The following is a 23,892-nucleotide window of genomic DNA, read 5'->3' on the forward strand; positions in this document are numbered from 1 at the left end:
CTGATTTCTGCTTCCTCCCCTTTATACTGGGTGTGTCTCACAGGTATCCAGGTGAAAGGCTATGACTATGTTGCAGTCACCCAAGAAAATGAGAAAGTGATGTTCAAGAATATGGATCTCTATTACAAGAGGGGAATTCCTTATTATGGTGAGGTGGGTACCTGAGAGGATACATTTAGATCAAAACTCCCTGAGGTCCAGCATGATGAGCTCTGTGTTGCCCCATTTAAGGATGTCCCCTAACTCTGTGCTGACAACTTCCCGTGATAATGTTGCATAACAGTGACTGCTGCATAGTTCTGGAGTGTTAGGGTCTCTCTTCTGCCATAATTAGAGAATGCCTAAAAGGTGGGTAAGTGAAAGGTCATATGAGTGGGGAAGAAGAGTCTGCAAGAAACTACTTCAGCAACAGCTGTGCCTAAACTAAAGGTAGAATTTACCCTGCGTTGCATCACGCAGTCCAAGGGATTTTTACTTAAAGCAGTATAGGTGTTGGAACATATTCCAAATTCTTACCAACCTGCACATGCAGGACAAACCCAGGTACAGAAAGGAGGATGAGCCATACAGCATTGTCCTAATATGCAATGGAGACAGAAGGTATGCACAGATGCCCAGGAGCTGGGGGGTGCTACTGAGCTCCACAGGTTACCTGTGGCCATGAAGTCACCTGATTGCTTTAGGTTTGTTAATCAGTGCCCTCCAAAGAGTATGTGCTCTGGAGTCTCTCTGTTTCTATTTGCTCAGGAAAGGAGAGCATGAGGTAAGAATTTAAACCATCATCTCTCACTCAGTAGTTTTTAACTTATGTGATGGCACACTGAACTAATGGTTACTGAAAAGAAACAGAGGACTTTTCATTAAAAGAATCTTTTTTATGAGATCATGTATATAAACAATTCCTTCTCCCTCTGTGACATATAGTTTGTCCTTGCACTGATGGGAATTGCCTGCCTTTGCCTGTCACAGAACTCCTGCTCCTTCAAAATATTGAGGAGCATTTGCCTCTTAAAAACATTTCACTCTTGATTTCTACTCCCTGCAATTGTCCTCCGTGCTTAAGTGAGCGTCCTCTCATGAGCAGAGCATTTCCCGTTCTTTTGTTTTGTTTTTTTTTTCTGAATCCCTTGGGTATTCTTTGTGTTCAGATCACTGTGACAAATGCGGATGGCAAGCCCATTGCTGATAGGACCGTCCTGCTGGAGCTCAACGAAAAATACCTGGCCAACTATACCACTGACAAGAACGGCACTGCTGCTTTTTCCATTGACACATCCAATTTCTTTGATCCCCATTTTAAGTTGAGTGTAAGTAAATACAGGCTTCAACCTAATTCCTGAAAAAATCCTTCATTGGAGAGAGGGATTAGAAGCAATTGGTGGTTTCTGGCAGGTTTGTTTCAGGTGAAGAAAGTAGGCAGTCAGTCCACCAACACTTGCAACATTTGTGAAACTAGTATGAGAAAGCACCAGTGCCTGAGGAGTGGCAGGCTGCACCCCAGGATTGTTTGGGCTGCAGTGATCTTCAGCACCTCCCTACTTTTCCCTCTGGTCAGAAGCCCTTTCTGCAGCCATCTTCCTTCTCTTTATTCTGCATGCTAGAGGACCCACCTCACAGACTGCCCTGCCTTCTCCACCCGGCCTGGATGCATGCCAGCCTCTTTCCCTGCTGCTGCCTCCTTCCCTGCATTTCTGCTGACAGACACTCATGCCTGTTACCATCAAATTGTCTTCTCATGTTCTCATGCCTTTTCTCTGGTGTGATGGGAAGAGCTGAGAAAAAGGAGGCTGTTTTAGAACAATGCTATTCTAACTCACAGTAAGTCCTAGCAGTTTATACAACCTGTCCCAATCCTGCAAGAATCTGAAACAACTTCCCTACTGCAATGTGCCATAGGTGTCTAGATACATTAAGGTGTCCAGAAGTCCCCTCGCTCTGGACTGGTGAAGCACAAATTTTTCACATCATGTCTTGCTCTTGGCTTAAACAGTCCCACAAAATCAGCTTCCCAGCAGAATATTTTAGAGGGAAGATGCCTTTGCCTCTCACCTGCCTGCCATTTTTTTATACTCCACTTTGTTGGTTCCCCATGTATGACTCTTCTGCTTCATAGGTCAGGAAGGCACCAGATGACTGTGCAGACTTCTTCATCTGGAGGAATGATAATGAGCCCCAAGCCTTATTCTTTGTCCGACGTTTCTACTCACGGACCAACAGCTTTGTGAAAATCGAGCCAGTGAAGGAGAAGCTCAGCTGTGGCCAGCAGAGAACGATCAATGTTCACTATGTCCTGAACAGAGAGGGGTACAGGAATGCCACAAACTTCTACTATGTGGTAAGTGCTACCTTGACTCCCAAAACATCTCTTTTCTTTTACCTTCTCTTGAACACCATATAAGGCAGAAATCTCAAGGCCAGATAGTGGTTACAGATCACAGCTTGCCTTGATGGCCTTTGAAGCCTCTCAGAACACTACTCAAAATCAATGATTTCATGTGGGAAAGGAGGAGGCGCTTTTGATCCTGTCTCATGAGTATTTTTCTATGCCCAGGTGATGACAAAAGGAAAAATTATTCTCAGTGGCCAGAAGCAAGTCAGCATCTCTGGTGGTAAGTTCTAGGCCATATTACTTACTTGTACTTCAGAGCATCATTCTGAGCACCAGAGCATTAGTAAGTTTTGTAAGAAGGGGTGAAAGCAGAGAACTGCAGCTAAATCAGGTACTAGTTCTTTAAACCCCATGACCTGTCACCACTCACAGTATCATTTGCTTTTGCTGCAGCATCTAGGCAATCCCCCATATCATAATCAAATTGATCTTGTTAGTTGAAAGATGAAAACTTTGTTGTGATCAAACACCAAGGAATGTAACCTTCTTCTGCTTTATTTCTTGCCAAGGAGTATTTGCAGTTTCACAGTTATTCTGTGACATCCAAGTCTTCACTAATTAGAAGACTAAAACTTTTTGCAAAGTTTGAAATAGTAGGTGTCCCATTTGACAGGGATATTTAGCAGTTAACTGCTTGGAATTCATTGCACTTTCAGAAGTCTCCAAATACCCACAAATGACAATGGTCCTACCAATCACAACAAACTGTTCTTTCATTGTTAAAAATGTCTTTTCTTGCAGAACTTATTTCCAGTCTTCAGTAAGTGGCTTAATTAAGCCTCACTCCACTTGTTGTTTAGTATTTGCCATCTTTGGTCTTCCTCTGAGTATTAATACAGTATGGCTGCACAGTATAGGTTCCCCTATGGTTTAGCGAGAGGCATCCCATTCATCAAAGGGCAGTTATGTCATATGATTTTCCCCTCATGAAATCAGCCTGAAGCCATGTGGTTTTTCCATATTATTGGGAGCTAATACTAAGGTGTGTAATAGTGTGTGACTCACCAAAACTTATGTGAAAGCTTAATTTCCTGTCCCTGCTCTAGTAGTTGTCATACATGTAGGTAAGAACTTCATATTTCCTAGTGTTAATAGACCGCTCCCTTAACTCAGGAGATTGGCCTATCTCCTCTGGTGTAGGAGGTTCTAGGTTTGAGACCCAAAGGCAATGTTGTGCTCTTCTCATAGCAATCATGCACAGATTTCCGTGTCCAACTTCTACTCATCTCAGACCCCTCTCTGCAAAGCACCCTGCTCTCAGCATCCTCCAGTTTGTATCTGTTGTCTTGCTGTGCTGATGGGAGCTGTTCCTCAGCTGCTGAGAGATGAATCTTCCAATATCCAACTTCCCTGTTTTTAAAGGCGCTGGCAGGTTATGGATAAATATGTGGTCCTTCCACCAAAGCTGAGGTTTGTCTAATCTCTTTTGCTGGCTTCTCCTCCCCTGTTTCATGTTACTTCCACAGCTCCCAGAGGTACATTCTCCATCACACTAACTGTCACTGAGAAGCTTGGCCCCAGCGCCAGGCTGTTGCTCTACACAGTGCATCCTCATGGGGAGATAGTGGCTGACAGCTCTTGGATACGCAGCGATGTATGCTTCAAAAACAAGGTGAAAACATTTGCTTTCTTATCAAGGGCTATATCAGCTGGCTCTTTGCTGAGAGAACAGTTAGGGAATGACTTCATCAAGAGCCCTGCACTAGGGATGGCCTTTAGGAATGGAAAAAGTACAGATGGGCCTGGGAACATGAGAACCTGTCCCTGGCATTGACATGTATGCTCAGACTCAAACTAAATTCTCAATGGAGTGGGGAGAGGGAGGTGACTAGGGGATTATAGGGGCTGTGGATTTTTACAGAAGAGGGATTCAGAAGGGCCATCTAGCGGTAGGAGCTTTGCCCCATAGAGAGTAGAGTGAGTGCTGGTGAAAGGTGAGATTTAGATCTATGTGCCAAGCTGATTCTCCTAATTTCTGTGTGGTTGTCTTGGATTACAGCTCCAGCTCGAGTTCTCTGAGAAGCAGGGTCTCCCTGGCTCTAAAGTCAGTCTCCACCTTGAAGCTGCTGCCAACTCCTACTGTGCCCTGAGAGCTGTAGATCAAAGTGTCCTTCTTCTTCAGCCTGAGCGAGAATTATCTGCTGAAAGCGTAAGCCACATCCCCAGTCCTGTGTTCTTTTGACCTAGGGACATCCAGAATGACATTCCAGTTCCCACCTGTGATCTACCTGCTGCTGGCTATGTTTTTATTTTTCCCTTGGAAACAGACATGTCAGTGATTGAAGAAAGGTCTATGGCAGTTGTACACACTTCAAAGACAGAAATTGATAGTGGAACATTTACTTTTGTAAAGCATGGCAGTGTAAGACACATCCTAAGAATATGCCTAATGTAAATCCTTGAAAGTATAGTTCCTCCCTGGGGAGTGATTATGTCAAAATTGCATTTGATGACTCAAATAGGCCTTGGGCCCAGAACAAAAGCTATAGATGTCAGCTAGTATCTTGTTGGATTCCCATCTCCTCTCTGCATAACTCAGGAGTATATCTCCGTGCTTTTTGCTCAAGTTCACCCCACAAAGCCATTGCAGCTCAGAAGGAGGGGGGGTAGAGTCCAGTACTTCTTGTGTATCACCAGCCAAATTGCTTGTTCATCCTCTAGGTAGGCATCATTAGGCAAACCCACCACAGTCTACGGGATTGCTCAGGGCCACCATAAGCTTTGAATATATGTGATTTTGCACCTGCCTGGGACCTTCCTTGTGTTTACACTAGTCATTCTCACCTCCCAGGTGTACTACCAACTTCGTGTGAGTGATTTATACGGCTATTACTACAATGGGCTCAACCTGGAAGATGACAAGCCAGAGGAGTGTACCCCAATCAAAACCACCTTTTTTGATGGCTTGTACTATGAACCTGTGAATGTCAGTCGTGATGGCGACGTCTACAGGATTTTCAGGGTATGTGCTCTGTGCGGTTCTTTGAGTGGGAGGTATTCCAGAAGCATTCATGCACATTAGCATTAAACTTTCTCAGGTTGTGGTTCTTACTGTTAAGAGAAGGCAGGTGATGCCTGGAACTGCCTAAAGTCTCTGATCACCCAGTTTCTGCCTTCTCATCCTCACCTCTTACTCAGGAAGACTGAGAATCACTATTAGATATATCCGTTGGGATCCTGCCCATGCTTCAGTAGACATTTCCTAAGCAGGGCCATGGCCTTGGCTCATGACCTCGGGCATTCCTAAGATATGAGTAAGAAAGATATGAGTCTGTGATGCAGACCACTTGTTTCCTGATACACTTGCCTCCACTCCCTGCTGGCCCCATGACTTAAGACCTAACATAAGACCCATCATTACTGCTCTTCATAGAACACCAGGTGTCACTGCTCCATAAGAAAGACATGGAAGTTGGAGGGAAAGAGTTGTGATATTCAGGGTTGAAAGGGTGGGATGTGAGGAGGGAGGAGAGAGATGAGGTATCACACACACACAGAATCACAGAATTGTATAGGTTGGAAAAAACTTTTAAGATCATCGAGTCCAACCGTAAACCTAACACTACCAAGACCACCACTATACCATGTCCCTAAGCACCTCATCCAAACGTCTTTTAAATACTTCCAGGGATGGTGACTCAACCACTTCCCTGGGCAGCCTGTTCCAATGCTTGATAACCCTTTCAGTGAAGTAAAATTCCCTAATATCCAGTCTAAACCTCCCCTGGCGCAACTTGAGGCCATTTCCTCTCGTCCTATCACTTGTTACCTGGGAGAAGAGACCGACCCCAGGTGGGAGAAGTGGCATGCGCCGGTAGCTAGTGCATGCCCTGAGTGATGTGATTGATTCTTTCACATTCAGGATATGGGCCTGAAGGTTTTTACCAACTCTGTGCTACGGAAGCCAGTTCTGTGCAATGAAGACAAATCAGATATGGAAGATTACCCTGCCATTTTTGACCATGCTGTTGCGCATGTCAGTGGCTATGACACAGGTAAAAGAAGGTTCATACTGTATCTCCAGTTCCAATCTGCCTGGTCTTCAAAACTGTTGCCTGTATAAAATATAGCCAGCATGTTGATGTTTTTGTGGGGAATAGGTCTATGTGTCCCAGTTTGCCTCTAGTAATCTCTTTCTGACGGTCCTTGCAGTAGAGTCAATTCTCTCTCACTTAGGCATAGGGTACATATAGAAAAGACAGGGAATATTGGGATGCTACTTCTTTCATAAACTGATACTAGTTTTCCAGGGTTTTTCAGGTCAGAACCTTTCATCAAATCACAATTCAATTAAATTTTTAAAAGGAAATGCCAATGCAGAAAAATAATGGCCATTTCCAATGTTAGGAATTCACACAGTACTTAGCATACTTAGCACGTAGTCTCCAAAGCACTTTATAGATCAGCGAGAGTTATGATTATCTTTCTCCAAGGCCAATTGCTCAGCAAAAGAGCAAAAGTAGCAGTCATAGGTTGCCACAAGGGAAACTGCTATTCAACACTAGGAAAAGTTCTTCCCCACGAGAGTTGTGCTACACTGGAAGAGGTTCTCCAGAAGGTTTTGGAATCTCCATTGCTGTACGTTTTCAAAACTGCAGCAACTTTGAGCAACATGATCTTACTTTGAAGGTAGTCCTACTTCAAGGAGATTGGACTAGAGAACTCCAGAGGTTCCTCCCAACCTAGATTTTTTCAATGATTCTGTGATTCTGTGATTCTAAGTCCAGCAAAATAAGAAAGTACTGATATTTCCATGATATGGCTAGGAAATCTGAGGTACCTCCATGCTAAATGAGTTGTTGGACATCACAATTGAGTCCATGGCAAAACTGGAAAGAGGCCTTTGTTCCTCATATCAGACCTGTAGTTTGACTATATGAACAAAAGTTTTCCAGTGGACTGGATATTCAGCTCCAGTTTTAACTACTGAACAGGGTAAAAAAGATTGAGTTATCAGGGAAGTTTGTTAAGCATTATAAGCTTTGGTGACAATACTGGCTACTGTTGTACATTTGCAAATCAAAGGGAGCTAGTGGTAGAGTACAGGGAACATGCCTTTCTAACTGGATGATGAGACCTTTCAATATGAAATAAAGTGAAATGTCTTGTGAAATAGCTAAATTTTCTAGTATTTTCCATGGGAAAAGAGAATAGATAAGAAATTGTTTCTTCTCGTACCGTATATCTCCTGGAATTTTCTTTTTTTATGTGAAAAAGAATGGGAAAATGCTCAAATTGAATACTTAGTGCTCATTTTTGGTGTTGAGCATGTCTGACAGCAGTTCAGATTCTTCTGGCCTGACATCTCTAATATTATACTTTAACCATACACAATCTTCTAGATGAGTCAAGGATTCTTGCTGGGGGTGGTGTTAACACTGTTCGGAAATTCTTCCCTGAGACCTGGATTTGGGATCTGGTTCATACTGAGTAAGTATTTTTATCTTCGCTTCTTACCTCTCGTGTGGATTTTGGAGTTGATACATGTTGCTGAAATGAATTCTAGGAAGAAGCCATGGAACTTATGTCTGCTTTGTAGGTGCGGGTCTCCTTTTCCCATCTTGCTCAATGATGGTTGAGCTCCCAACCTTGTACACCTACTTATCAAACCTACTTGAACTGTGAATGATACCTTCTCTGTGCTCTGCTCCCTATCCTTCTGATGGGGAGAAAGAATAAGGGCTAAGAGTAAAATAAGAGCATTTATTTAGGACAGAGCAGGAGCAAAACTTGTTATTTTTCATTGTATTTTTTAATTCAGCAGCAGAAAACTCAGGTTATTTTGTTTTTCTTTCCAGGCTATCATAGCATCTGCAATGAGAATATCTCCATCTTAACTATGCATCCAGGGGCTGTTCTAGAACATTAATCCAAATTTATTGGTTCTAATCTGTATGTTTGGGCATTATGTATTTAAACAAAAGGTATTTCTAAATTTAAAAAGCTGAGTATTCTTCCAAGTGCTTTTTAACACGTAGTTCACCAGCACCTTCATCTTTACTTCCAGCTTTATAATATTTTTTTTAATATGGAGAGGTATCTTGCAGAAAGTGAGATGAAAACAGAAGTACCAACTCAAGCAGGGAGCCTATTCTATAATTTGGCTTAAAAATGCCAAAGATCATTTCTCATTCTGTTTTTCTTATTTTCCTCAGTTCCAGGGGAGAGGTTGATGTCTCTTACACAATTCCTGACACCATCACAGAATGGAAAGCCAGTGCTTTCTGCGTGCAGGATGATGCTGGGTTTGGCATCTCCTCACCTGTTTCACTGACAGCATTCCAACCATTCTTTGTGGATCTCACCTTGCCATACTCTGTCATTCGAGGAGAAAAATTTAATTTAATAGCCAACGTCTTCAACTACCTCAACAAATGCATCCAGGTATATCAAGTTCCCTTTTCCTTCCTATATGGTTTGTCTGTTTCCCAGAGATCCCAGCATTCTCCTGCATAATGCATCAGAAATGCAGAAGTAAGTGTTTAACTCACGCTTTAGCCTGACACATTACTCTCTCACCCTCTCTCCCTAGACCTGTCCCTGTCATAACGTTAGGAAAATGTGGCTGATGATCACTGTGGCTGGTCCACGGAAGATAAGAACTTGGTCCTTATCCCTATATAATTTAGTTCTTCTTTTTGCTCCTGAAGGAAGAACTTGAGCAGCGGGTATGGGTACTGAGCTGTGCAAAACACAATACATACTGAGTATGTTGTATGTAGCAGTAACTCATAAGAAGACTTGACTAACGAGCACAGGCACCTTGGTATACTTCTGTCAAAACCAGACACTAACAGTGGGCAGAAAAGAGACAGGTTTGCCACTTCCTCAGAGATGCCCCACCCTTCTGTCCTGGTACCATCCCACAGATTCAGATGACACATAACTTCTCCAGCAAGTCTCCCTTGCCCTGTAGCCTGACTTTAGGGGCAGCCTACTTAATTTGTAATCTTGCTTCTTCTTTTTTTGTCTCAGATCAGTGCCATACTGGCAAAGTCGAGTGACTACAAGGCAGAAATCCTTTCACCAGAGGGCAACACAGCAAGGGTGTGTGCCAATGAAAGAAAAACCTATATTTGGACTGTTAGCCCCCGCAAACTCGGTAAGTTTGTCTTTTCATCACCTTGATATATCCCTGTTTGATCTTTCTACCTCTGTCACTCCCACCCTTTAATGCAGCATCAATAATCCACAGGCAGGCATTTCTGGACAGCTCCATTAATTGCTCCACAAATTTAGTATTGGACATCTGCTAAAGTTCCCTTAGACACACTGAATGAGCAGTGAATTGTTCTGGTGTTTTATCTCTTCTGATTTTGGTAGTCCACTTCCTGTCCATTTTAGGAAGAACTCTTCACTTGCCACATTATGTGTGAAATACTGGCAGGATTTCACGTGCCTATGATCTTTCAGCTGACAGTTTTGCACCTAACCAAACGTATTCATTAAGAATAACATTTGCTAATAATTTTGGACTGGATTCTTGATGGGCAAAGAGGACATTGCTCCTCCCCAATTTTACAGCTGTGTTAATTCACACTGCCTTCAACTCAACATTGTCTTTTAAAAAAAGCAGTTACAATGGCTTGCATCGTAAGTGCCCCAAAGGCTGAACTACAAAAAACTTTTAATTAGCAAAGATTCTTCTCAAAAGGAACCACAGATGGACCTTTTATTTAAAACGCCATTTCTAAAACCCTATAGTCAGTATGACTGATTTCCTTCAAACTCACTAAGAAAGATGCAAATTTATAGTGAGATGAAAACTGGATATGCAGGGAAATAATACTGCAGAGCTGAAAAAAAGAAAGCTGCTGTCTCTCCCTGGTAACTCTGATAATAATGTATTTTGTTCCAAGCAGAAAACTCCTTCGGCTTTCCAGTTTGCAGTCATTGCAGGTGTGAAGCAAGCAATGCCTGCAAAGCTGCTCACTTCAGGGTTGCTCCTCAGTGCTGCAGCAGCACTGAGGCTGCTCCTCAGTGTTGCCCCTCAGTTAACAAATTTCATCTGAAGGAAAGAGACAGCACAGTTATAACTATTGCAACACTGACCTAGGTCAGAGAAAACTCAGCACAAAGCTAAGAAGAGGTGGAAACTGTTAGTGAGTTCAATCATTTTTTTGGCCAGGATCACCCCTATCTCATTCCTCATGCTAGGGGCCCAGGCAACCACTCCTTGGTCCTAGTGGACAGACGTGAAGTGTTCATGAAATTTGTTTCTACTGAGCTGCCTTCAGACAGAATACATTTCTCAGCATTCCATCAGCATAGAATAGGTAGTGAAAACCAGGGGTAACGTAGACATTAAAGATAACTTTCTTTTCTTGGGCTGGTGGGTGCCTTTTCCAGGTGAGGTGAAATTCACGATTACTGCTGAGGCCAAACTAAATACCAGAGGTACTGGAAACAGCACATCCCCAGAAGAGGAGACAATTCACAGGGACACACTGATTCAACCCCTACTTGTTGAGGTACAGTAGGAAATCTGCATGTGCTTTCTGCTTTGTGGAAACTGCAGTTCCTATAGCTGTGGGTTAGAAGCAGTTAGCTAGTGTGAGGAGGCAAGGCAGCTAACACAGATGGAGCTGTCTACAGTAGGCTTCTCCACGTGAAAATGAGAGTGTAAATCACAGCGATCAGTGGCATCCACTGTCCTCCTGCCACTGTCTCCTTCCTGGGGTCATGAGCGTATTAAGCCCTGACACCCCATGGATGTCAGTAGAGATGCAGCCAGAAGCGAGGAGATTCCATACCTTAACCTATAAATGCCTTTAGCCTGTGACTCTAATACTGGGGAGGTGAGTGGAGGGCAGATATAAAAGGAAAAGGATTTATCTTGAGCATCATAAAGCAGCAGCCACATAGGATTAGTTGGACAGAGTCCCTCTCAGAGGTTGGAAATGTCTACTTTATAACTACTTTCTAAGAAGGAACGTGCTCTGGACAGGGTGTTGGGTAAACAAGAGAGGGAGCCATGGACCAAGAGATATTCTAGTGGAGATAGGGTAGGACTGGGTCCAAGCGGTGCACTGTCTGGATAGCCACATCCACATACTGTTTTACACCATTAAATTGTCACGGTTTCATGGTGATGTTCTACACTTTTCTTCCCCTTCCTGACCACTTCCCTGCAATCAAACAGCCTGAAGGTATTAAAAAGGAATTGACTCAGAGCTCCCTCATCTGTACAAAAGGTAAGACAAGTTCATTCATTCATACCAGGGAGTCAGTGGAACTGCTTCACTGTCTTGTAGGTTTTGTCCTACAAAACCAGAGATCCTTTCAGGGGAGGAAAGAGGGTCTCAGGGTTAAGGTGCTGGGCTACAATTCAGGATTTTCAGAGATACCTTTGTCTCATTGGGCAAGTCTCTGCAGCATTTTCTTTACCCAGACTGCAGATCATAGCAGTCACCGTAGTAATGCTTACAAAGTGAAGACTTCTGGAAAAAAGATGATTTTAACAATTCTTGTTGATACATTTTCTCATCAGGCATAACGATTTCTGAACCAGTGTCTCTCAGCCTGCCAAGAAACCTAGTGCAGGGATCAGCCAGAGCTTATTTTTCTGTCATTGGTAAGTTTAGTGCTTAGACTAAAAACAAAAGTAAATGGCATTTCTCTTGTGCTGCACCAAATGCCATCATGTATGCATGTGCAAAACTAATATAAAGTTGAGGAAATACTTAATCTTGATTTTAGAGGAAATGTCTCCTACTTTGCAAAATGGCAGTGAAAGACAAAAGTTGCTCGGAATTCTCTCATATCAAAAGAGGACAAAATAGTCAAATTAATTCAACTTATATTGCATTTCAGATTATACTGCATTAGCATATCCTGTTCTATATAGTAAAACAGTTAATTCAGCAGAAAAGTAAGAGAAGACAGACTTCTTGGAAAAAAAATGGTTTGATTTCTTGTAAAGAAGACTTCAGAACTTCACTGACTGCATAATTTCAAATTTATGCTTTCGCATAATGAAAAACATTTGTCAGTCAATAAGTTCCCATAGAATAAGACTTTTAGGTCCCAATCAACTCTACTAATCTTAAAGTCATTATTAAGACTGACACTCTTCAGTGAAAATTTTTTGAGGTTCTGAACTCAGATTGCTTTCTAAACACAGTCATTTTGTATGCCTGGGTCAGTATGAGGTGTGCTGATACTGTGCAATGCAGTTTCTGTAGCCCATCAGCATCATATCCCACACATCATTCTCACATGTATACATAAAATGGGAAGCAGGTTGTAAAGAGCAGAGAAGGCTAAGCCTTCTAGGGGTTCATAGCTGTTTCTCAGAACCCATGCCAGCCAGTATTGCTGCTCAGTTTTTTCTCAAATTCTCAGTTTCTCCCAGGTGTCCAGCATCAAAATAAAAAATAAAAGATGGGGGCATTTCAGCCTTTCTTCTAAGCTGTGTCTTTGGTTACTGCGATTACTCTATATTGGTCCTTGGGTTCATAATAAGGTAATATAAAGCAATGTATAATGCTGTGTAATAAAAACATGTTTGAACTGAACTGACTTCTCATATCTTTCATTCTTCAGGAGACATTTTGGGTACAGCCCTGAGGAACATGGAGAACCTCCTCCATATGCCTTATGGCTGTGGAGAGCAGAACATGGCCTTGTTCACACCCAACATCTATGCCCTGGATTATCTGAATAAGACTGGGCAGCTGACTGAAGAGATTAGAGTCAAGGGTACTGGATATTTATCCACAGGTGAGAGGCTTTCAGATTTTTCCATCTAATATTGTGATTGTGTGCATTGAACTCTAAAGCTCTACATGGTGAACACTGATCTCTGAATTCTAGCACCACGTTTATTGCATAGGAGCAGGCAATGACAGCACCCCAAAGAAGCATGTCGTACTTCCAGGAGCAAAAGCAGCTAGAATTCATAGTGGCTGACATTATTCACCAGACATACATTATTTAATATTGAACTCAAAAGTCTTACTGCTTCAGTTGAATAAACAGCAGAACTAGTTCTTTTCTGTTATTAGAAAATACATCTTCTTTATTGTGTTTTCAGGGTACCAAAAACAGCTATCATACAAACACCAGGATGGATCCTACAGCTCCTTTGGGACACGAGATAGGGAAGGGAGTGTATGGTAAGTGATCACACTTTCTATTTCCCTAGTGCAGGATCTTTAGGTTTTGAAAAATGATCAAAGTATTAAGTGATTCTTATTTTTAATAGACTAAATGGACATAGCTCAATTAATTTGGATCCCCTAGTAAAGGAGAGATTAATAAACTGGAGAGAGTGCAACAAAAGAATGAAGAGATGATTGGGAGCTGGAGTACATAATATTCAAGGGGAGGCTGAAGGAACTGTTTGTTCAGCCTGTAGAAGAGGAGGCTAATGGGGAACCTAGGTAAAGCTTTCCGCTACCTAGATGGGGACTGTAGAAAAGACAGAGTCAGACTCTTGTCAGGGGTGCACAGAGGAAAGACAAGAGTTTGTCCTTACTCAAGTTGCAACAGGGAAAACTCCAACTGGGTAAAAGGGAAAAAAAAATCTTCCCCAGGAGAAAGCTGCAGCACTGAGACAAATGCCCAGAGAGGATGTGGATATCTCTATCCCCGAAGATTTTCACAATGTGATCGGACAAGAGACTGAGTAACCTGACTGAGCTTTGAAGTTGACCCTAGTTTAAGCAGGTGGTTGGACTGGAGACTTCCAGAGGTCCCTTCCCACCTAGTTTATTTCATAATTCTATTAATTAAGATCAGACATTTCTATCATCAGTCATCAAGTTGTGTCTATACTTTACCCCTGCTCTGAAAGAATGGTTTCAGCACAAAAACCTCAGCTCAGTTTTTAATATCAGGATTTTAATTATCTTATTTATTTAAAACTTACAAAACACTTGTTTCTTTTACCTCAGACATTATGGAGTTAATTTTATGTCATTTTCTATGCATATCCAGTTGCTGGTAAACCTTCTTGGTCTTGTTCACACCTTACTTGCTTTCTGCTTCTGGTTCACCTGCAGGCTCACTGCCTTTGTGTACAAGTCATTTGCACAAGCCAGACACTACATCTACATTGATGACAATGTCCAGTCTCAAACTTTGATCTGGCTGGCAAGCAAGCAGAAGTCAGATGGCTGCTTTGAAAATGATGGGTCACATTTCAACAATGCTTTGAAGGTAATTGAGACAAGTATAGTCCCAAACTTCCAGTCCTGGCATTCAGATTGATTTGGATCATTTCTGCCAGACACAAGCTTACCACCACACCCTTACGCTTCCTAGTGCTGTTCTCTTGTGTCTCTCATACACAAGCAGGACATGAGTCTTATGTCTGCTATTGATGATGAGGTAGAAACAAGTAGAACTTTCTGAGTCTGAAGTCTCAGGTTTTATTTGCCACCACTACATTATGTGTTCAGCTGCAGGCTATAATGTGCTTTATTGCATATGTGCAAAAGCTAAGAAAATGCATGAAATAATTTTGGCTTTATGCTGAGTGAACTTGATCTTTCTTGTTCCTGTGCTCACAGGGAGACAGAAATTACTTCTGATCTCAAATCTAACTGGTATCTGAACTACGAATTAATTAATATTTTGTTTCTTTCTAGGACATCTGTACTGACCTGTTCTTTGCTTGCGTTTTCTTCAGGGTGGAGAAGAAGGTGAATACTCACTCACAGCCTACGTTGTGGCAGCGTTGCTGGAGGCTGGACACTCTGCTGTGGTAGGTATTTGACGCTGTTATGCTCTGTTAGTCCAGTCAGCCATTTGTCAAACAGTGCACAAGTCATAGTCCTCACATCTGTATTCTTTAACAATGTGGTAAATACTGATTGTAGGACAGTAGAGTAAGCTGAGGAACCCTGCAGTTACCACATGTATTTGATGAGTGTTACAAATCAGTGATGTATCCAATTCCTATGGATTAATTTGAAAAATTCCCAAGGAATCCAGTTGTGTTAAACAGTGGTAGTCTATGTAGGTGCAAAATCCAGACTCAATTTGCCCACTCCATCCAGAGTCCAGTTTGGAATTTTCTCTGAATTTTCCCAGTCCAAAGTCCAAGCTATCCAAATCTTCAGTCCTACAAACTCTCTCTGTGCATTTAGATCCAAGCTGTGTTTCCATTTCCCTATGTCATTGTTAATAATGGAAGGATACAATGAGCTGCTGGCTGGAATACTTGCTAGGCATGGGGGAATGAGAGCTGAGTTCTGTTCTCTGTAATACACTTTCTGCATATCCTTGAGACCCTGTTTTTTTGCTGATTTTTTGTTCTTTGTAAAATGGGGAAGATGAGAATTTTTCCAAATGTGACAAATGTGTTCTAGACATGCTGAGTTTTGCAGGTCCCTCAGATACTGTGGTATGGGCCATCATTTAAGTACCTGAGACTGTCAGGATAAAAACGTTGTGCAGAATCAAATAGTTCTTCAGAAACATGAATTTAGTTCCCAATATCTTCATAAGAAGCTCCAAAACCTGGTGCCACATGTATAAGTGAAGCTGCATAGACAGGACATGGTTAGTAGTGTGCTGGTGATGTCTGAGGTGAAGTAGAGCTCACAGCGACAATCTGTAAGGCTAAAAGGGCTGAAGAGTTATTTTGATAGCTATAGCTAGCAAATGAGTAATAACATCCATCTGAGAGAGCCTGCTTCATCATGAGGTCTCAATACACTTTACATAGTTCTGTAAAAATGATCCATGTTTTAGAGCTAAAGCAACCAAGGGACAAAGGATTCACCTGCATAAGGTCATCTCGCAAGTCAGGAAAAGAACCAGTGCTCTGTTAGTCTGGCCATGCTGCCTCTAAATAAATGCAGAAAGAAGACAGCACCACTGGAAAGGCATTTTTTACAGGATAGACACTGTAGGCCCTTAAACATGCTATGGATCGTGTATATTTTTAGCACAAAGAGTCAGTGATGGCAGCTTAAGCAGTGATGGAAGTATTTAAAGAGAAGTTGAGACACAAATCCAAGTACCTGACAACCCTACCATGTTTTGCATTACTAGCATCCTGTCGTTCAGAGTGGCATGAACTGTTTGGAGACTGCATTTAGCAATGGGGTCCACAACCTGTATAACCAGGCCCTCTTTGCCTATGCTTATGGCTTAGCTGACAAAGAGGAAAGACGCCAGTTCTTCCTTGAGAGGCTGGACAAGAGAGCTACCAGAGATGGTAAGTACAGTATGGCCATGATACAGGCAATACAGCTGTTGGAATGGCCTGTGGTATGATGTAAGCTATTCTGATGTATAGTTTTCTCATTCATGCTGCTCCCTTCCCATTTCATGCCTGCTATGCTACTGAATTTATCTCTACGAACTTCTCTGTCTGTCTCTTTTGGCTTCACAAAAGATTGAGCTGTGGCCTGATTTTCTTAGAATTATGAAGTAATGTAGGTGGGGAGAGACCCCTGGAAGTCTCAGTCCAAGGTAGTGGAAGATTGTACCTAGCTTCCACATTAGCTTCCTCTTCTACACACTGAGCAAGCCCAGTTCCCTTGACTATGTCATGTGCTCCAGTCCACGACTGCCTTAGCATCCTTCTGCTGCACTGCCTTCACTCCAACCCCTCTTTGACTTATACAGCCCCCTTTTATTAATTCCGTTTCCATCCCTTCCTGTTTTCTTTTCCATCCTGGAACTAAAACTTACCCAGTTCAGGACACTGATGGCTGAAAAAACTTTTGGGTAAAGGCAGAGAGGGAATTGTACGCTTATCTCCTATGTGATACTGTAGTGAATTAACCAGCAAGTAATTTTTCCATGCTTTTTACACCCCACTTTTCTGTTTTCAGGTGGTTCAATTCATTGGCAGAGAGAAAATAAGCCACCAGGAGAACATTTCCCTGGCTTCTATCCCCGTGCCCCTTCTGCTGAGATTGAAATGACCAGCTATGTGCTCCTGGCTTTGCTCAACAAAGCCAAACTCACTGCAGAAGACTTATCTTACATTTCTCGCATTGTGCACTGGCTGGTCAAACAACAGAACCCATATGGCGGTTTCTCCTCCAGCCAGGTAACAACTGGATGTGGTAAAAAGAAAGCTTCTGGGAGCAGTCCAGCCTGCAAGCTAGATCTCGATAGTATGACATATCTTCCTGACTGCATATTCATTTGAATAATATTTGATAAATGGTGCTTGCATAAGTCTCCTTGTCAGGGCACATCATGGTCTTCATAGGCAGCTTCATACATATTTTAGTTCTAGGAAATGAGAGTTTACCTGTCAGGTTACCAGTAGACAGCAGTCACTGTTGACACAGCATTATCCCAGGTTTTCTGGGATAATTCAGATCTATTGTCCCAGAACTTCTATCTTGTCTCCTTAGCTCTTTGCAAAGTCCCCCTCCATTTATGAGCACTGACAAAGTGTGCTAATCTCATGCACCATCTTACAGCTGGGCACCTATCTAATTACGGATCATATTATTCTTTTCAGGACACTGTTGTTGCTCTCCAAGCTTTAGCCCAGTATGGATACCTCACCTTCTCTAAAAAAAGTCTTAACACAGTCAAAGTCAACTTCATGGAGTCCCCCAGTAAGACTTTCCAGGTGAATGACAAGAACCGCTTCTTACTGCAGCAGGCTTCCTTACCCACTATTCCAGGGAATTACAGTGTGGAAGTGAATGGCACTGGCTGTGTCTATCTGCAGGTAAGCAAGCTGGAAACTCAGCACCACCCCTCTGAGAACTAAGCAGGGGGTCCTCCATACCTCACTCCCCTCTATACCTCATGACAAAGCCACAAAAGCCTGTAAGTCTGTGACCATCTCACACTTCCCATATTTTTTAGACCACCCTGAGATACAACGTCCATTTGCCAAAAAAAGTTGCAGGATTTTCTCTCTCTGTACGGCTGGCCAATGTGTCCTGCACAAGCAACTTCCCACCAAAGTTTGAGCTTGTCCTCTCCACCAGGTAACTTCTTCTTATTGAGCTACCCCCTTGCACTCACAGTTTGGTAAAGCATCCAAGGAAGGATTTAAGTACAGGCAGTTAACTGCTACTGTGCAGCTGCAGGAAGACAAACAGGATCATTAGGAGCTGAAAATGTCATTCACTGGTCTCCTCTCCATTTGCACACCAGACTAACAGAACTTTTCTCATTTCAGTTACACAGGAAACCGCAAAGTCTCCAACATGGCTATTATTGACGTGAAGATGCTCTCAGGTTTTGTTCCTGTAAGATCTTCCCTGAAAAAGGTAAAGAATGGGAGCAAAGTGAATGGTAAACCCTGAAAACATAGGAAGTTGATAAAAACAGTCTCTGATTAGCAATTTGGAGCCCCACGGGAATTCTGCAAAGTCCCTGGGCGTAGCCTTCTGTCATATACTCTTGTGTCTCAGACTTGTAGCTGTTCATCTGTTGAAGACAAATCTGTTAGGAGTTGCCAAATCCAGTAGCCCAACAGAGGTGAGACTGCTGCAGCTTCATATCCCCAGGTCCAGCCAACAGCAAGGCTGAGTGTGTATTCCCAATAGGCAGACATGCACATTGTACATATATATACATATATGCATGGCTGGCCACACAGATCAACAGAGACAGAAAAGACAGCACTTACACAAACACAGATAGCACAAATGGCCTTATCCTGTTCCCCTTTCTGGATGATCAGATTGAAAGCTCATTTGTGGAAAAGATAAATAAAAATATATGTACATATATTTTTATGTATACACATGCACATATATACATGCAAATACACAACGTGTCTCCCTCTGGAAGCTGAACTCAGACACTCAGTCTGCCCAGTAGCTGCCCCTGGATCCTTGTTCTACCCAGTCACTGGCAGCTGAACATATGTGCCCTCGAGGCCACAGCCCCACTCCAGTGGCTGGAACTGAGCCCCCCAGCAGCCACAAATATGCATGGTGGGTACCTCCAGTAACCAGCCTTAGACACGCAGTCTCTGCAGCAGCTGGGCTTGGATCCCCTGGTCTTCCAGTTGCCTCACGTAGACACATACACACATACAAACACAAATGAGTCTCTGCTAGCTGGTCCAGCCCAATGGCCTGACCAGTATCTGCCCCCAAGTCCTTATGGTCTCTCCAGTAACAAGCTCAGACTTCCTGGTCCCTCCTGTAGCCAACTCAGATCCTCTGGTATCTTCAATATTTGGCCCAGACTTATGCCTGCTTCAGTAGGTGGCTGCCAAGCCACTCACTCACCAGTTAGTCCAGCTTTATATTCACTAGCGACCACCCAATGACACACAACAGACCTGAAGTCTGGTCTCTGAAGATGCTGGCAGCCCAGACACATGGTCCCTGTGATCTGTGGTCCCCTCTTCAGTGGCTTGCACTCCATACACACATGTGTGCACAGAATAGAGAGCCCCTCACCCAGGAAAATAATCAGAAACAGAGTTTAATAAGAAGAGAGGAGAGACTGCGGTGACCAGGTGCAGGGCATGGCCAGACAAGTGTACTGACCATCAACCTGTTCATGTGCGACCAGCCTCTTTTATCCCATTTTCCCACTCTTTTATCCCATTTTCCCACTCTGTTTCCTCCCAGTCGGACTTCATCCCTCCCTTTGTTACTTCTGGTTCTTCCCCTAAACATCCTGTTTCTCTAGTCCTAGCATCTCATACACAGTGCCATGCCCCTGTAGGCAGCATTCCCCTTACATCAGTAAGGTGATCCAGGGATACTCTGCTGTTAACTCACCTGGTGGGTCTGACTCCCCCACAATGGGGCTGGTCACTGCCCTGTGGTAGCCCTGGGGGGAGCCCAGTCAGGGTGCTCCGGTATCTCTGCTCGGGTTACTGGGGTTGCCCCACCTGCCATTATTCCTTCTGCTTAATTCTGTTCCTTTGTGTTTGTGGGGATGAGCCTTTAATCACACAACCTGACAGAATCTATGTAAGAAATACATCTGCCATAGTTAAATTGCTCAAATGGGCATTTTGCAATGTTATCCCTTTGATATAGTTATTCATTCCTCTACAGGACAGTTTAACAAAGAAAAAGTCAGTATTGCTCTTCCTTTATTATCCAGAAATTTGGTCACAATGATGACAGTTCTGGGGAGAGCATTGATAAGCACTTCATTTCAGTTCCTAGTGCAATTCAGGTTCTACAACAGATGCATCATCTTCAAGCCATGAGCCTTAATCTTCAAGTAGATAAAAAGAAGGATGCAATTCATTGTAGAGTCTACTCATAGCTAAGTGCATTTATAACCACTCAGCATTCAGGTCTGAATTTCTTTTTTGACTAGAACTGTATGAAATTCATAACTTTTCTTTGGAAGATTTTTCCACTGAGATGTTACACTGTTTGGCATCCTACTCTTCTTTCTATGTAATTTATATATACCTTATGTACTTATATGTACTTTGTATGTACTCCTCTTTATAAAAATGGGGAAAAAATACCAGGTTTTTAACATTTGGAATATTTTATTTTTGTGTATTTTTATAGTAAAATAATTTTGCTCATGTGCTTTTCTAAAACTTTTTTAAATTTTTGGTTTTCAAAACATAATGCACTAGAAAGTGAGTCAGCTTGAGCTACAGAAATGGTCGTGTAATCGTGAATTCTCATTGAAATGAGAGCACTCAAGTTAATGATAAAAGTCACACACAGCAAAGCTGACTAGTAGAACTATTTTTCATTGTGATTGCTTTGCACGCATCGTGTTATGAAAATACTCAACTTGCATTTCTTATTTTGACCACGAGATGTCAGGGTGGCACAACCGGAGCATGGCAGCCACTTTACACCGGTTTTGCTATCGAATAGTTATTTGTAAGTTTCCTTGGCAAGTCTCCCATGTTAACGTTGCTATCATTTCCCTTATTTAAAGCTTCAGTACCAGAATTCTGTTGTGGATCGTGTAGACATCAAGAACAACCACATCCTCTTCTACCTTCAGAAGGTAAGTTGGGGAGGTTTCGTTTTGGTTTTATTAACCTGGAAGTTTAAAACAGATAAAAGAATAATGTCATTAACAGCAGATTAGCAATACACATTTCTTAAAGACATAAAAGGACTTCACTCAGTCCAACATCAAAAATATATACACAGTAGTTGTAGTCTATTTGTTACTACTTTTTGTGAAGAATGCTGTATGATTAAATAGCATTTAACAAACATAGCTAAGTTGCATTCCATATTGATAAAGTTCCCAGTCTACATAATATTCTTCAGCCTCTAAATGATGCTTCTCATCAGTTGATCTTAGAGTGTTTTACAGGGAGTCAGTATTGCCCCCTCCCTTTTAGAGAGATTTCCATATAAAAAGAATAGCCCGCCCACATCAATGACATTAATAAAGGGAATGAGAGAGGAGACAGATGAAAATCAAAACACAAGGTATTTTAAAATACCAAGAAGGGAAGGAGAGAGGAAGCAAAAATAAATAGTAATAATATCTACGTCTCAAACACTAGTTTTTATTAGTTGGTCTCCAAGGATCTAATAAGGAAGATTGGAGTTAGTATTCTGAATTCACAGAGAAGCTGAGATGTTGAGATGTGAAAAGTTTACCCAACAGGGCACCAGTGATGCAGAAAGTTCTCCAGAGCCCCTGTCCATGGCTCCATTCCTATCAAGAGATCAGCAAGATAAAAACAAGGACAAAGAAAAGAGGCAAAGGACAAAGAGAAGAGAGCAGGGGCACAGTCCCAGGCATGCAGGAGAAAGCTTGAACCTGAGGAAGATGAGCAAGGAGGAAAGTTCAGGACATTTGGCTGCAAGAGTGTGGAAGGAGGAACAGAACCACAGGGGAGAATGGGGATCTTGAGTTCAATGTGATTAAAGAGAGAAAAGTAGGGAGAAGATTCATAGGGATGCTGAAGTTGATTTTAGCTGAGAAAAGGCAAGGAAAGAAACTAACAGCAACTTTCAGTGAGAGGATGAATGCTGATGTGCTGAAAGCCACAGTAACCAGGGAATGGTTGGGGTAATTGGTAATGGAAATATGAAGAGGAAGAAAGAAAAGAGCACACAATATTAGCAACGAAACATATTTAGCAACAGCTTTTAAACAATTATCAGATTTGACATCAAGTTTACAATCCGGAGAGAATTGTAGAATGGCACGTTGTCACCCAGTCTGACCCGGAAATGCATCTGTTCAACCTTAGCCTCAGGGGTAGGTATGAAAAGAAAAAGGCTGATGCATTTTCTTGTCTTGCCATCTCCAGGTCTCCCAGAAGGAAATCAGCTTCTCCTTCAGTGTGGAGCAAAGCCTGCCTATCTCAGATATCAAACCAGTGCCAGTACATATATACGATTACTACGAAACAGGTAGGTGACCTCAGTAGGCTGGAGCAAAACCTGTAAAATCAAAGTATTGATCTCAGCATTTACAAGCGGTAGACAGTGGATTTTCCCTTGCTCTCTCTGTGCAAGCTTCTCTTCACTTTTCTGCACTTGCTGCCTTTGTTTCACAGGAGAGACAAATGGAGAGCAAGCTAGCAATTCTGCTGCTTTTGATTACTAGACTGCAAAGAGTTTGCAGAAGCATAGACAGTTTTTGCCCCCCCATCTTTTCATTTCTTGCTTCATTTCAACATAAAGCAGATTAGAAAGTTACATGTCAGGAGTTGCTTTCTTACAAACTACATACAGAAAGAAGTGTGGTTCCACTTTCTTTCTACAGTTTGAACACAATGGTAAAATCAATAACTCAAAGGCAGCAGTGTTCCTAACTTCCCTGATCTGGCTTATCTCGTATTTTTGCTTTATATTGCCATAGTAGGCTGCAGTCAAAGAACTGTTCCTTAGTGGAATTTAAATACTTAAGTAGGAATGACAGTCCCAGTGAAACTCCAACAAGAGTTTAAGCACCTAACTAGAAAATTAAGTGCCTAACCACCTTTCTCAGTCTGGCTTCAAGGAACTAAAATTGCATCAGACATTACTCAGTTGTGGAATTTATGTTATCAAAACTGTGGCTCAGGTTCCCCCATGCTTTTCTCAAGCTTGGCACAACTTTTGGGAACTGCATCCTAGCAGATGAGCAGCAGAATCCAGAGAATTGACCCTGGAGTGCATGTTCTGCCACCTGATCCACATCCTGCGCAGTCACAGCAATGATGTGTCCTGACAAACGTGGTCAGAGAAGTGCATTGGGCACTGTGCACCCCTGCAACTGGGTGCCTTGACAACTGGAGGACTACCACAAAATCTATCAAACGTTTTCTGGTTCATAATGTGTTAATCACAGGTGCATATGGACTGGGGTCAGAATGATTTCTCACTCTCATGCAAATGTCATCTTCCTTTCCAGATGAATATGCCCTTGCAGAATACAAAACACCCTGCTCCCCGCCTTCCAACTGAAATCAGACATGTGCCAGAAGAGGTAATGGTTCAGAAGGTATCAGGCAAGCGTTTGTAGAGAAAGAAGAGGATAAGAGACTTGGTTGTTTCTGTGAGGGCAATGAAAAGCACATAGAAGAATGAGGAATAAGCAAATCCCAAATTGCAGTAGATCAGAATGACCCATTCTGGCCCACACTGCAAAAGAGCTTGGGATCAGTGTGG

General features: G+C 42.4%; 1 protein-coding gene across 1 annotated transcript in view; it reads left to right on the forward strand.

Annotated features, from left to right (window-relative positions):
* The window catches only part of LOC140646578 (ovostatin-like), a 31,929-nt gene extending 8,241 nt beyond the window's left edge, over positions 1 to 23,688 (forward strand). Inside the window, exons 10-35 of the mRNA XM_072850742.1 lie at positions 44 to 153; positions 1,149 to 1,307; positions 2,114 to 2,335; positions 2,552 to 2,609; positions 3,856 to 4,001; positions 4,389 to 4,538; positions 5,181 to 5,351; positions 6,252 to 6,369; positions 7,732 to 7,819; positions 8,545 to 8,773; positions 9,365 to 9,491; positions 10,739 to 10,860; positions 11,532 to 11,583; positions 11,880 to 11,963; positions 12,935 to 13,111; positions 13,425 to 13,506; positions 14,395 to 14,551; positions 15,024 to 15,098; positions 16,394 to 16,559; positions 17,182 to 17,402; positions 17,826 to 18,041; positions 18,182 to 18,306; positions 18,501 to 18,591; positions 21,206 to 21,277; positions 22,548 to 22,650; positions 23,636 to 23,688. Of these exons, the coding sequence (XP_072706843.1) occupies positions 44 to 153; positions 1,149 to 1,307; positions 2,114 to 2,335; positions 2,552 to 2,609; positions 3,856 to 4,001; positions 4,389 to 4,538; positions 5,181 to 5,351; positions 6,252 to 6,369; positions 7,732 to 7,819; positions 8,545 to 8,773; positions 9,365 to 9,491; positions 10,739 to 10,860; positions 11,532 to 11,583; positions 11,880 to 11,963; positions 12,935 to 13,111; positions 13,425 to 13,506; positions 14,395 to 14,551; positions 15,024 to 15,098; positions 16,394 to 16,559; positions 17,182 to 17,402; positions 17,826 to 18,041; positions 18,182 to 18,306; positions 18,501 to 18,591; positions 21,206 to 21,277; positions 22,548 to 22,650; positions 23,636 to 23,688 (3,374 nt within the window). The remainder of the gene's footprint in view (positions 1 to 43; positions 154 to 1,148; positions 1,308 to 2,113; positions 2,336 to 2,551; positions 2,610 to 3,855; positions 4,002 to 4,388; positions 4,539 to 5,180; positions 5,352 to 6,251; positions 6,370 to 7,731; positions 7,820 to 8,544; positions 8,774 to 9,364; positions 9,492 to 10,738; positions 10,861 to 11,531; positions 11,584 to 11,879; positions 11,964 to 12,934; positions 13,112 to 13,424; positions 13,507 to 14,394; positions 14,552 to 15,023; positions 15,099 to 16,393; positions 16,560 to 17,181; positions 17,403 to 17,825; positions 18,042 to 18,181; positions 18,307 to 18,500; positions 18,592 to 21,205; positions 21,278 to 22,547; positions 22,651 to 23,635) is intronic.
* The last annotated feature ends 204 nt before the right edge of the window (positions 23,689 to 23,892 follow it).

Source organism: Ciconia boyciana, chromosome 1 (assembly GCF_034638445.1).
Source record: "Ciconia boyciana chromosome 1, ASM3463844v1, whole genome shotgun sequence".
Lineage (NCBI taxonomy): Eukaryota > Metazoa > Chordata > Aves > Ciconiiformes > Ciconiidae > Ciconia > Ciconia boyciana.